The 12,244-nt window shown below is 25.8% G+C and overlaps 3 protein-coding genes across 3 annotated transcripts; all 3 read left to right on the forward strand.

The window, feature by feature from the left end:
* Nucleotides 1–339: 339 nt before the first annotated feature.
* Nucleotides 340–4,329, forward strand: LOC107068911 (4-vinylanisole receptor). Its single transcript, XM_015325754.2, has 6 exons — nt 340–1,293; nt 1,695–2,145; nt 2,224–2,323; nt 2,410–2,529; nt 2,592–2,747; nt 3,143–4,329. Exons 1-6 carry the CDS (start codon nt 1,065–1,067, stop codon nt 3,206–3,208), a joined length of 1,122 nt encoding a protein of 373 aa, XP_015181240.1. The 5' UTR covers nt 340–1,064; the 3' UTR covers nt 3,209–4,329.
* On the forward strand, nt 3,913–6,312 carry LOC107068917 (odorant receptor 13a). The gene is made up of 7 exons (XM_015325766.2): nt 3,913–3,931; nt 4,312–4,614; nt 5,126–5,576; nt 5,639–5,738; nt 5,803–5,925; nt 5,997–6,152; nt 6,239–6,312. Exons 1-7 carry the CDS (start codon nt 3,913–3,915, stop codon nt 6,299–6,301), a joined length of 1,215 nt encoding a protein of 404 aa, XP_015181252.2. The 3' UTR covers nt 6,302–6,312.
* Nucleotides 6,313–10,107: 3,795 nt separating this feature from the next.
* LOC149033169 (odorant receptor 13a-like) lies at nt 10,108–11,057 on the forward strand. Its single transcript, XM_089170047.1, has 5 exons — nt 10,108–10,337; nt 10,397–10,496; nt 10,576–10,698; nt 10,764–10,919; nt 10,995–11,057. The coding sequence occupies exons 1-5, from the start codon at nt 10,123–10,125 to the stop codon at nt 11,055–11,057; spliced, it is 657 nt and encodes a 218-aa protein (XP_089026173.1). The 5' UTR covers nt 10,108–10,122.
* Nucleotides 11,058–12,244: the final 1,187 nt, after the last annotated feature.

Raw genomic sequence — 12,244 nt, forward strand, 5'->3', positions numbered from 1 at the left:
CGATTCAGTAAATTTTGAATGGTACAATTTTTGTCTTTTAATAAATCAAATTGAATATAAAAAATTATGCATTAACAAATAAATAATTATTAGAATTTGCATATAAAAAAAAAGGTAATTATAAAACATATAACTTTTTAATCATAATCAACAAATATTTCTTTTACATTGATTTATAGTTACACTATGTGTTTATATTTAAAATTTACTCTAAAATCAACTATTACATCTACTTAAAAATATATAAAATAGGTAATACTCAAAACATGCATTATAAAACTTATGAAATTTACTGATCATAATTGTTAATTCATATATATTGATTTATATTTAAAAACATTACCTGAAAATACTTAATGCTGATAACAAGTTTACATCGTCGATAACACACAACAAAATTTCCGTAAATCTTATGTTAGATCAACATAACCACTAGAGCAACAATATATAAAATAGCAAGTTACTTAGAAACTTTCACCATAGAGGGATCTGTTTCGTATGACCATAAAAATAGCTATAGGATTTAAACGTGTACAAATAAAAATATATTTCTTTATAAATAAACGTAGACCATAATCGACAACTAAAAAGTATACATGGTATTTAACAATTTTGCGAATGAAAACTATATTAACGATATTAAAAATAAATATTAATTTCAAGTACGTAGATAACATAACATAGCAAGTATAATTCCCATAGAGCATGCGCTAGAAAATATTTCTTCAAATAGAAGTATACTAAACAAGGATGATCAGTTCTCGTTACGTCGTTGTGACAGAAGCTTACAGATGGATGATAAGCCTGAAGGTACAATGAAATTATTGAACAAATAAAAATTACCAAAAAGAAACAAAAAGATAAGAAAAAAAAAAAAACACCATCAAATTCATCATCAATCAATAGTTCGTACACATCGTTAGTTTCATTAAATATCATTCAAAAAAAAAAATAATATTATAATTTAATAATATATTTATAAATGATTATTAATTATTCATCGATCGGTAAAACGTATTAAAGTTTCCTACGTGGATTACATTTGTGGCTGGAATCTTTACTCCATGAAGTTTTTGGGAATTTGGCCTGAGAAAAGAAGATTTAATCGACTATCAAGTTACGTCGTTTTAATGCCACTCGGTATGATGATAGTATTCATCAATATACCACAAACGTTTGATCTTTACTACATATGGGGTGATCTTAATTCTATGGTTGAAAATTTGTCAATTGGAAACATGGTCGTGTTCATATCCGTCTTGAAGACTATCATCTTTTGGTTTAACGGAGAATGTAATTATTATACGTCTTATTTCAATTGAAACATTTTACATTAAGTTTTTATACAATTTTATTGATAATTCGCCTTTTTTAATTTATTCTTATTCTTCTTCGTTAATTATTTGATTAATTATAATATTTCACATTAAATTCTTATACGATTTAATTTTTAATTTGCTTTCGTATTTTTCTTTTTTCTTATTATTTTCCGTCAAATTATTTTATTCTATTTTTGATTAAAAAATCAAAGTATTTAAAATAAATTTTAATATTTTTATTTTTATTTTTTATTATAATTATTAAATTAATATTAATTTAATAATTATTATATTAATTAATTTAATTAAAGATTAATTTTCTTTTTTCCTTTTTCTTTTTTTTTTTCTTTTAAATGAATTGTAAATACTGTGAAGCCATTCGTCCGCTGTTAAAAAGTATGGAACAAGATCGAAAAGAAGCGAGTACCGAAGAAGAAGTTAAAAGGATGATGAGAATAGCAAAAATTTGCAGAAGATTATCAGCAGCATTAATTTTAACGTATTACACGCTTCTTCTTATACTCATCATTCTACAAATTCTTTTAGTTTACATCGCAGGACGTGTTTTAATATTGCGTTCATATTTTCCTTACAACTTTCAAAAGACACCGAATTATCAGCTAACCATTGTCGCTCAAATGACAGCTGCATACTTCACTGGAGGAACTTATACAGGTGTTGACACTTTTGTGGTTACTTTGGTGCTACACGCATGCGGACAATATGAAAATTTGGAACAACGATTACGCAACGTTTGTATCAAAACTGACGATGATTTTCAAACTAAGTTAACACAAATTGTTAAAAAACACAATGCTTTAAATAGGTATGATTTTTATAAAAAAATTTTCATTATTTTTTAATCATTCGCGTAATGTTTTCTTCAATTTTTTTTATTTTGCAGATTTGTTGAGACGATCGAGGAACAATTTAATGATATGTTATTGTTACAAATGTTATGCTGTACGATTTTACTTTGTGTTACATGTTTTTTGGCAACATCGGTGAGATGTTTTTGTTAAAAACTATTACATTTGTTTAATTGAAAAATTGTTTTAAAAAATTTGAATGATTGTATTTTTGATTTTAGTCAATTGGAGGAAACAATAATATGATGTCCGTTCAATTAGCATTCTTTATGGTATATTTAACATATATTTTACTTCAAATGTATATGTATTGTTATATTGGTGAAAGATTACTTTCCGAGGTAAATGATTCTATTTTAAATAATTATCCTAAGAGAAGATAAAAAAAAATAATTTATTATAGGGTATTGGAATTATCGATGCTATATACGAATGTAAATGGTATACTTTACCACCCAATGAAGCTAAATCATTAATGATAATTATGCTTAGAGCAAAAATACCTCTGCAAATTACAGCTGGTAAATTTTGTCAGTTCAGTCATAATCTGTTTAGTAGTGTAAGTAAAAATATAATACATTTGTACAAGTATATTTGTTGAAAAGTTTTCAGTGTAACCCCTTAAGTTGCACGCTCGAGTTAATTCGGCGTTGTATTCTATGTTGCTACAAAAATTTTGATTAATTTTGTATTTTTTAAATTTTTTTGCCAAGACAATATTCTAAATTGTGTTTTTTTACATAAAAAAAAATTGTGTTTTTTTTAGCCGGTTTTTTTTCAAAAAAAATTGTGTGTTAAGGGGTTAATATAGGAAAAAGTTATTTCAATCAAATTTATTTTTAATTAAAAACACAAAATTGAAATTTTTATTTGTTAAGGATGAAAACTTTTCGATCCAACCTCGTATATCAAATTAAAAAAACAAAATAATTGATTATAATACGTGTATCGTAGATTTTGAAGACATCAATGAGTTACTTGTCGTTACTGCATGCAATGAATGTAGGAAATGCTGAATGAATTAAATGAATGTATTTCAATGTACAATCAAATGTTGAAAAGTAGTAATATGTATTACAAAAGAATTTGTTCTATTCACAATGTTATAAAATATTTAACTATATTTTAATGAGCTTATTGTGTTTCTTAAAAAAGTTATTGATTATATCATTCCTATGATACAACAAACAAAAATCTAAGTCTTCCAAAGTATTCTCAATTTTGCTAATATTTAAAAAGGGAAAGATTCTGTTAGATGTTTGTGATATCGACAATGCGTGTCGGTAAGTTAACATACTCTAGTGTTAGCTAAAATGATGACAGAGAGTGTAACCATGAGGGTTGTGGCACGCAAGCATACAACAAATCGCTTAGGGTGTTTTACGATAGAGGGATCTTTTAAGGATACTCTTTCATAAAAAATACTATATATATATATATATATATATACATACATATATATGAAAAAGTATCATAATTCTATAAAACAATAAAACCTTTCATTACAAAAAAAATCTCATTTGTCCATATTTAATAAATGTTACATAAATAAATTTATAAATGCAGTCAAAATAAATCTAAACAGTTGTTCCATGCAGAACAATAGCAGATTTCATAGAGCATGCGCCAAGCATGATTCCAGAATAATATTATACGAAATGCAAAAAATACGAACAAAAGAAATCAGTTGTTCTTGATACGAGGTGGTTGTCATAAGAAGCAACATGAGCGTTGTTGATCGAGGTAGAAATTGTTATCAAATTATTTCCACTATCTTTTTTTTTTTCAATTAATCTCCCCCAACTATTTTTATTTAATTAAAAAAAAAGTTGTTTTTTTTTTAATTTGTATTGTTATCATTAAATAAATGATAAAATTGTTCGGTACGAAGATCAAACATTATTTAAAAATAACATAAAAATTTTTAAAGTGCTTTTCACGAATACAATTTTATTTTTTTTTTTTTCAAACGGGATAGTAAAATTTTTTCAAATTTGAATAATAAATCATATTGATCGGATTGGTTATGGTCACGCGATCATGACCACCAAATATGTAATTCTCAATAATTCCAGTATTTTCCTAAATCATTGCACACGTTATAAACTGAAACCTAATATAAGATTATACTAACGCGACCTATGTTCAAACGAAAGTTTGGCAAGTGGAATACGCTTGCGGATGGAACTTTTACACCATGAAATTCATTGGAATTTGGCCGGAGGAAAGAAGACTCGATCGAATTTCAAGTTACAAAGTTTTAATAGGGATTGCCTTCATCGTATTTTTCTGCACGATACCACAATATTGGCAGTTATTTATCGATCGAAAAGATTTCGATTTGGTTATGGACAATTTATCGGTTGACAATTTAAATGGAACTATAGCGTTCATAAAAATGATTTTCTTCTGGTCAAGTGGAGAACGTAAATACATTTTTTATTTCTATATGCACTATTAAATATCACGTCAATTAAAAATCACATAAGTTACAGGTTACGATTAATTGTTATCTCAAATTTGATAATTAAACATTTTATTCAAATTATAATTGTATTTAAATTTGGATTGAACTATAATTTTTTGAAAACAAATGACGCGAAAAATTAAACAAATTTGATTATTTGATATTATTTGATATATTTGATTATTATTGTCTACATTTCCATACTTATTTTTAATATATTTAAATTTGAAACAAATTGGATAATTTTTTTGAAAAAAAAAATTGCCAAAAAATTAAACTTGAACAATTATATCAAACTTAATTATTATTGTTAACATTTCCATATTTATTTTTAATATATTTAAACTTGAAATCAACTATATAATTTTTTGAAAACAAATGAAAAATTCAACTTAAACAATTTCAAATTTAATTATTATAATTGTCTACATTTTCATATTTATTTTTAATTTAACGTTTTGCAATGAAAGCGATAAAAGGACTCCTAACTGCAATGGAAATTGATTGGAAAGAAGTGTCGACAAAAAAGGAAGAAAAAAAAATGATGAAATTAGCAAAATTCAGTAGAATTTTAGCAACTAGAGCAACCGAAATAAGTTATGCACTAATCGCAGTTTACATCGTCAAAAGATGTTTATCAATGCGTACTGAAGGACGACTTCCATTTATTGCATCACATTTTCCATATGACTTTTTGAGCAGTCCAATGTTTGAATTGACATTCATCTTACAAGTGATCGGTGCAGTTTATTTTACAACAGCTTATACATCAGTCGATACTTTCTTAACAATGTTGATTTTACACGTGTGTGGACAACTTTCGAGATTGCAAGATAATCTGATTAATTTAAATTCTACTTCGAGAGAAGAATTTAAAAAAAAATTGGGTTACATCGTTAGAAGACATGATCATTTAAATAGGTAATTGTTAATTAATGATCATTTTATGATCAATGATAATTTTAATTAATTTTTTTTCTAAGATTCGTCGATACGATTGAGGATCAATTCAACATAATGCTACTTTTACAAATGCTTGGTTGTACGTTACAATTATGCATGGAATGTTTTCAAGGACTCATGGTAACATTTTAATAATTCGTATAAAATTTTCATTTTAAATTATTAACATTAATATGAGTTTTAGTTAATGGCTGGTGAAGGTGAAAAGATGCCATTGATAGAAATGTTTTTCTTTGCGTTTTACGTATTCTATGTTCTACTACAATTATATTTATATTGCTATGTCGGTGAAAAACTTTGGACGGAGGTTAGATAATAATTTCCAAAATTTGTACCATATAAAATATTAAAATATCAATAAGTAATATGTCATTTAAGAGTACCGAGGTAGCACGTGCTGCTTACGAATGCAAATGGTACGATTTTTTACCCCACGAAGCAAAATCACTCATATTAATAATACATCGTTCACGATCACCTTTACGTTTAACCGCTGGAAAATTCTGTACTTTTAATCATGAACTTTACAGTAGCGTAAGTAATCATTATACTTAAGTTGATCAAAAAATATTATCTTAAAAAACGAGACACTTGTTGTACACTTAATTTTTATATTGCAGGTTTTGAAAACATCAATGGGATATTTGTCTGTTTTACGTACGACCATGATAAAAGATGAATAATATTTTCACGATTTTATTCTAATGATATAAATTACTATATTATCCTAAAGTTGAATATTTTTCAAAACAAAATATGTAGATTATATTTTGTTCGTAGTTTTACTATAATATAAATATCTAAACTTACAATAGTTCAAAAAAATAAGCCTTAGAATGAACTACGATAATTAATTAACATAAAAATAATTATAACGAATGAGGAACAAATTATTATGATTATTCTAAATTTTAGTTGTATTTTTACAAAAAAAAAAAAAACAAAAAATATTTAGCCAAATAGATTGACAATAGGAGTATGTGTATTTCTAAAAATAAAATCCTTCGTGTGGAAACGTATTATTACCTCATTCAAAACCTCATTAATAATTTATTAAAAACGAAAAAAAAAAAAGAAAAAAAGAAAAGTAATGCTTATCACGTTTAAAATTCAGCAAAACTAATTTAAATTTCAAGTGATACTACTACTACTATCCTAAAAGAATATTTATAAGCCGTATATGCTATAAAACACGATGGAAAATTCATTTTAGGAAAATAATAATACGTGTGTTACGTTTAAAGGATGTACAAAATCATTGAATATTCAACGTAAAGTTAAAGATAAAAAAGAAAATGTTTCTTCCTAACATCTATCCCACCCCCAACTAATTCTTTTTTTTCAACGTCCTTCACCACCCTATTCATCCTACACCTTTTTATTCCTACTTCTTTTACACCCTTATTCCTTTGAAAACATTTTTTTTCCGAACTTTAAATACATTTTTTAACAGCTTGTGGACTCCGATCACTTGTCATATTGACCTGAACACGAAGGGAACGCAATACTACACCATAAATGCATGATTAATAAAGGAAGAACCGATGAAACTATCAATTACGACAATCCGTCGAGCTATAGCATCATCAAATATTCTAAAGACGTATTTTTTGAAACATATCTCTCCTTCTAAAGGACTTTAAAATGCGTAAGCTGTAGTTTTCTACGTGTTTCACACTTATGACTGAAATCCTTGCACCATAAAATTATGAAGAAAATTACTAAACAACAAATTCATCTGGTATTTAATTATTAGATTAAAAAAAAAAAGTACAACTTTTTATACAGATATATGTTATCAAAATTATTTTCATTATAAATCATTTTAAAAAATTATTTTTTATATATTATTATGATTTTGTATCATTTCTAACTACTTATCGATTAATATTTTTTTTTTTACAGATTCCTGTATAAATATGAAATACTATTTATAACTTGTTACACTGATGCAAATGCTGTTTGATGTTTTCAAATATTTTTCGTAAGATTCGTAATAAATTATTGAACAAAAATTAATACAATAAAATATTATTATCCTAAAATCATGAGATATTTCATTTCGGTAATTAAACTAAAATTAACACTTGACTGAACAACAATAATATAAAAGTTTCCCCTATGTGGATTACATTTATGATTGGTATGCTTAAATAATGAGAACATTTGGGATCTTTTGAGAGGAAAGATAACTTCATCGAGAATTCAATTACCCCTATCTTAATACCACTCAGCGTGTTAATGCTATTCACCGTCATATTACAAAGGGTTGAACTGTAATACATATTAGAGTTGTTATAGATTACTTTTCCAAAAACCTGTCAGAGGGAAATATGATATGTGTTAATTGCGTGTCTTAAAGAAGATCATTCCTTGTCTTAAAGGATTATTGGGTGTCTGATAATAGAAAGATAATTTATCGTATCAACGATTGGTGGTTATTATTTGATCAATCTTTTTTATAACTCAAGTATAATATATATATTTTTTTTTTTATTTTCATGTTACGTATCTTCACATTCAATTTTATTACTAAAAATTAAGTGTAAGCTTTGTATTAGCAGTTTAAAATATTTATTAGATATAAATTATACTATATTAAATTAACAATTATTATAATAAAATTATAAAAATTATTATATTATATTATATTATATAATATAATATTACAATTTTCCTAGGTATTTAATTTTACCAATATTAAAAAAAAAGTGTTTATATAATATGTGCAATATCGGCAATGCATGTCGGTAAGTTAGTATATTGCAACTAGTTGCAACTAGTATGATGTTAGGGTAACCACAAGAGGTAGTCAAAGTATAGCAAATCGTTTAGGGTTTTTTACGACAGAGGGATCTTTTAAGGATATTCCTTCCTAAAAAATAAATATTACAATACCAAATCATCAATAAATTATTTTAAAAATAAATATGTATCATATATCGAGATTGTACATTTGTTAAATATGTTAATTTATGAATGAATCTCGATAGAATTAAAAATAAAATTGATAGTCAATCTCGTAAGAAAATCTCAGTGAGTTCAAAGAGCATGCGCCACGCATGATTTTTACAGTAATATCATGCGAAATGGAATAGAAACGAAGAAAAGAATCAGTTCTTGATAGAAAGTTGTCAAAAGAACAAACATGAGCAATCGTCTAGGTAGTTTATCGATTTAAAGTTTGTTCCTCATTATCATTTAATTATTTTTAACAATTTTTCCTTTCATATTTTAATTGATTGAAATATCATTTTCATACGATAATAATACAAAAACTAATCATAATTTAAGGACAATGATGAATTTAGTAAAGTGAATATCGTGAATATAATTTATTGTCTCTCTTATTTTTTTGTTCCTCAAATTCGATACTAAATCTTGTCAGATTTGAATAATATATTATACTGAATAGTACTTTAGAAATTGCAACTGTTTATACAGTCACGCGATCATGACCACCAAATATGTGTGATTCAAAAATAATTCCAGTATTTTTTTTTGTTTCGAAATCATTGCACACACATTATATAACTGAAATTTAGTATAATTATATTCATTCAATATATGTTAAGTTTGGCAAGTCGAATACGGTTGCGGATTGAACTTATACACCATGAAATTCATTGGAATTTGGCCGGAGGAGAGAAGGATCGATCGTATTTCAAGTTATAAAGTTTTAATAGGGATTGCCATAATCACTTTGTTCTGCACTATACCACAATACTGTCAACTTTATATAGATCGTCATGATTTTGACTTAGTTATGGAAAATTTATCTGTTGACAATTTAAATGGAACTATTTCGATTATAAAAATGATCTACTTTTGGTCAAGTGGAGAAAGTAAATAAATTTTATTTATATAAATCACCTATTATTTATCATGTCAATTAAAAATCACACAATCTCAATTTTTACTTAATTAATATTTAAACAATTTTTTTTTTTGTAAATATGTATCAATAACATTTATTTTTAACAAAGTATAATTCAATACAGGTAATAAAATAGTTTATTAAATAATAACAATAAAGTTAATTAAAACTTGTATTATCTTAAGTTCTACTTAACTTATATTTAAACAATTTTTTTTTAAATATATATTAATAAAATTTATTTGAAACAAAATATAATTCAATAAAGTTAATATATATTATAGTTATTTTAATGACATGATAAATAAATAGAAATCTAAAGGAACATATTAAATTTGATTATTTTTCTTTACATTTCCATAATTATTGTTTAAATATCATTTTAATCATAGCAATAAAGGGACTCCTTACCGCAATGGAAGTTGATTGGAAAGAAGTGTCAACAAAAAAGGAAGAACAAAAAATGATGAAACTAGCAAAATTGAGCAGACTTTTAGCAACTAGAGCTACAGAAATAAGTTATGCCCTTATCGGGGTTTACATTGTGAAAAAATGCGTTGCTATACGTAACGAAGGTCGCATTCGATTTTTTTATCATATTATCCATTTGATTCGTTGACTACACCAATGTTCGAAATTACGTTCGTCGGTCAAGCGATTGGTACAGTTTATTTTACAACAGTATATACAGCAATTGATACTTTCTTAGTTATGTTGATCCTTCACGTGTGTGGACAACTTTCAAGGCTACAACAAAATCTAATTAATTTAAATTCTACCACGAGACAAGAATTTAACAATAAGTTGAGTTACATCGTTAGAAGACACGATTTTTTAAACAGGTAATTTTTAATTGGTTAATATGTTATGATCAATTATAAAATTAATAAATTTTTTTAAGGTTTGTTGATACGATTGAAGACAGGTTCAATATAATGCTCCTTTTTCAAATGATTGGTTGTACGTTGCAATTATGCATGGAATGTTTTCAAGGATTAAAGGTATTCTTTTAATAATCCTAAAGATTCTATTCTTTAACTAATTAAATTAAACATATTATATTATTAATGTTAATTTTAGTTAATGGCTGGTGAAGGTGAAAAAATGCCATTGATAGAAATGCTTTTCTTCGCATTTTATGTATTCTATGTTCTAATACAATTATACCTATACTGCTATGTCGGTGAAAAACTTTGGACAGAGGTTAGCTAATATTATAATTTTAAAAATGTATTCCATATAAAATATTAAATAGTATGTCATTTAAGAGTACTGAGGTTGCACGTGCTGCTTACGAGTGCAAATGGTATGATTTATTACCCCACGAAGCTAAATCACTGATATTGATAATCCGTCGTTCACGATCACCTTTGCGTCTTACTGCAGGCAAATTCTGTACTTTTAATCATGAACTTTACAGCAGTGTAAGTATACTTAAATAAATAAAAAATAGTACCTAATTAAACGAGACACCTGTAAACTTGATTTTTATATTGCAGGTTTTGAAAACATCAATGGGATACTTATCTGTTTTACGTACTACAATGATGAAAGATGAATAGTATTACTGATTTAATTTTAAAAATAGAAATTAATATACCATCCTAAAGTTGAATATTTTCAACAACAACAAAAAATATGTAGATTATATTTTATTCGTAGTTTAGCTCTAGTTACCGAAACCCGTTTTTAATCTATTTAAACAATAGTTATAAAACATATGCCTTATAGCGTATTATAAAAATATTAGTTAATAGTTACAACAAACAAGTAACAAACTAATATGATTTTGTTTAAATCTAGTCGTATTTTTGCAAAAGAAAATACTTAGCCAAATAGACCGACAATAGAATTGTGTATTTCAAGAAATAAAATCCTTTAACTGGAAACGTATTATTACTTCATATAATAACCCTAATTTATATTTTATTACTAAATACAAAATAAATTAATTCTTATTACGTTTAAAATGTAATAAACTTAATCTATACTTCAAGAGCTACTTTAAAAGAATATTTATAAATCATATGATATAAAATTTGATAAAAATTTCATTTAAAAATATAATAATACGTGTGTTACGCATAAAGGATGCACAAATTCATTGAATATGCAACACAAAGTTGAAAATAAAATTATTCTACCTAACATCTACCACCCCTAATAATCTTCTCCACGTTTTCTACTACCACCCTCTCCTCTTCGAATTTTTCTTCCTCCGACTACACTTCTGCATTTCTATTTCTTTTAAACTCGTATTCCTTGGATAACATTTTTCTATAAAATTTGTATACATTTTTTAACAGCTTGAACTTTGATCACTCGTCATTGTGTCTTGAATGCGTAAGTGCACGCAATACCATTTGATAGATGCATAATTAATAAAGAAAAACCAATGAAACTATCAATTACGATAATCCGTAGAACTATAACATCATCGAATATTCTAATGATGTAGTTGAAGCATCTTCTTCTATAGGACTTAAAAATGCGTGTTCAATGTGCATTGAAGTTTTCAACCTGGTCTACACTTATGGCTGGAATCCTTGCAGCATGAAGATCTTAAGGTATTAATTACACAATAAATTAATTAATGTAACGAATTTTTTTTTATTACAAGAAATACAATTTTTTATACAGATATTTGTATTTAAATTAATTCTATTTATTAATCACTTTAAAATATTTTTTTATTAGTAATTATGTTTTCATATTGTTTCTAACTATTTTTTGGTAAATGTTTTTTTAC

Source organism: Polistes dominula, unplaced genomic scaffold (genome assembly GCF_049000335.1).
Source record: "Polistes dominula isolate Pdom_NZ unplaced genomic scaffold, Pdom_raw_medaka contig_15, whole genome shotgun sequence".
Taxonomy (NCBI): Eukaryota; Metazoa; Arthropoda; class Insecta; order Hymenoptera; family Vespidae; genus Polistes; species Polistes dominula.

Bases quoted from the DNA above. Each gene is read 5' to 3' on its own strand.
- LOC107068917 (XM_015325766.2), top strand. The intron at 5,926-5,996 runs GTTAGATAATAA...ATGTCATTTAAG, and splicing joins GTGAAAAACTTTGGACGGAG to AGTACCGAGGTAGCACGTGC. The intron at 6,153-6,238 runs GTAAGTAATCAT...TTTATATTGCAG, and splicing joins ATCATGAACTTTACAGTAGC to GTTTTGAAAACATCAATGGG.
- LOC107068911 (XM_015325754.2), top strand. From the start codon at position 1,065: ATGAAGTTTTTGGGAATTTGGCCTGAGAAAAGAAGATTTAATCGACTA. The intron at 2,530-2,591 runs GTAAATGATTCT...AATTTATTATAG, and splicing joins GTGAAAGATTACTTTCCGAG to GGTATTGGAATTATCGATGC. The intron at 2,748-3,142 runs GTAAGTAAAAAT...CGTGTATCGTAG, and splicing joins GTCATAATCTGTTTAGTAGT to ATTTTGAAGACATCAATGAG.
- LOC149033169 (XM_089170047.1), top strand. From the start codon at position 10,123: ATGTTCGAAATTACGTTCGTCGGTCAAGCGATTGGTACAGTTTATTTT. The intron at 10,699-10,763 runs GTTAGCTAATAT...ATGTCATTTAAG, and splicing joins GTGAAAAACTTTGGACAGAG to AGTACTGAGGTTGCACGTGC. The intron at 10,920-10,994 runs GTAAGTATACTT...TTTATATTGCAG, and splicing joins ATCATGAACTTTACAGCAGT to GTTTTGAAAACATCAATGGG.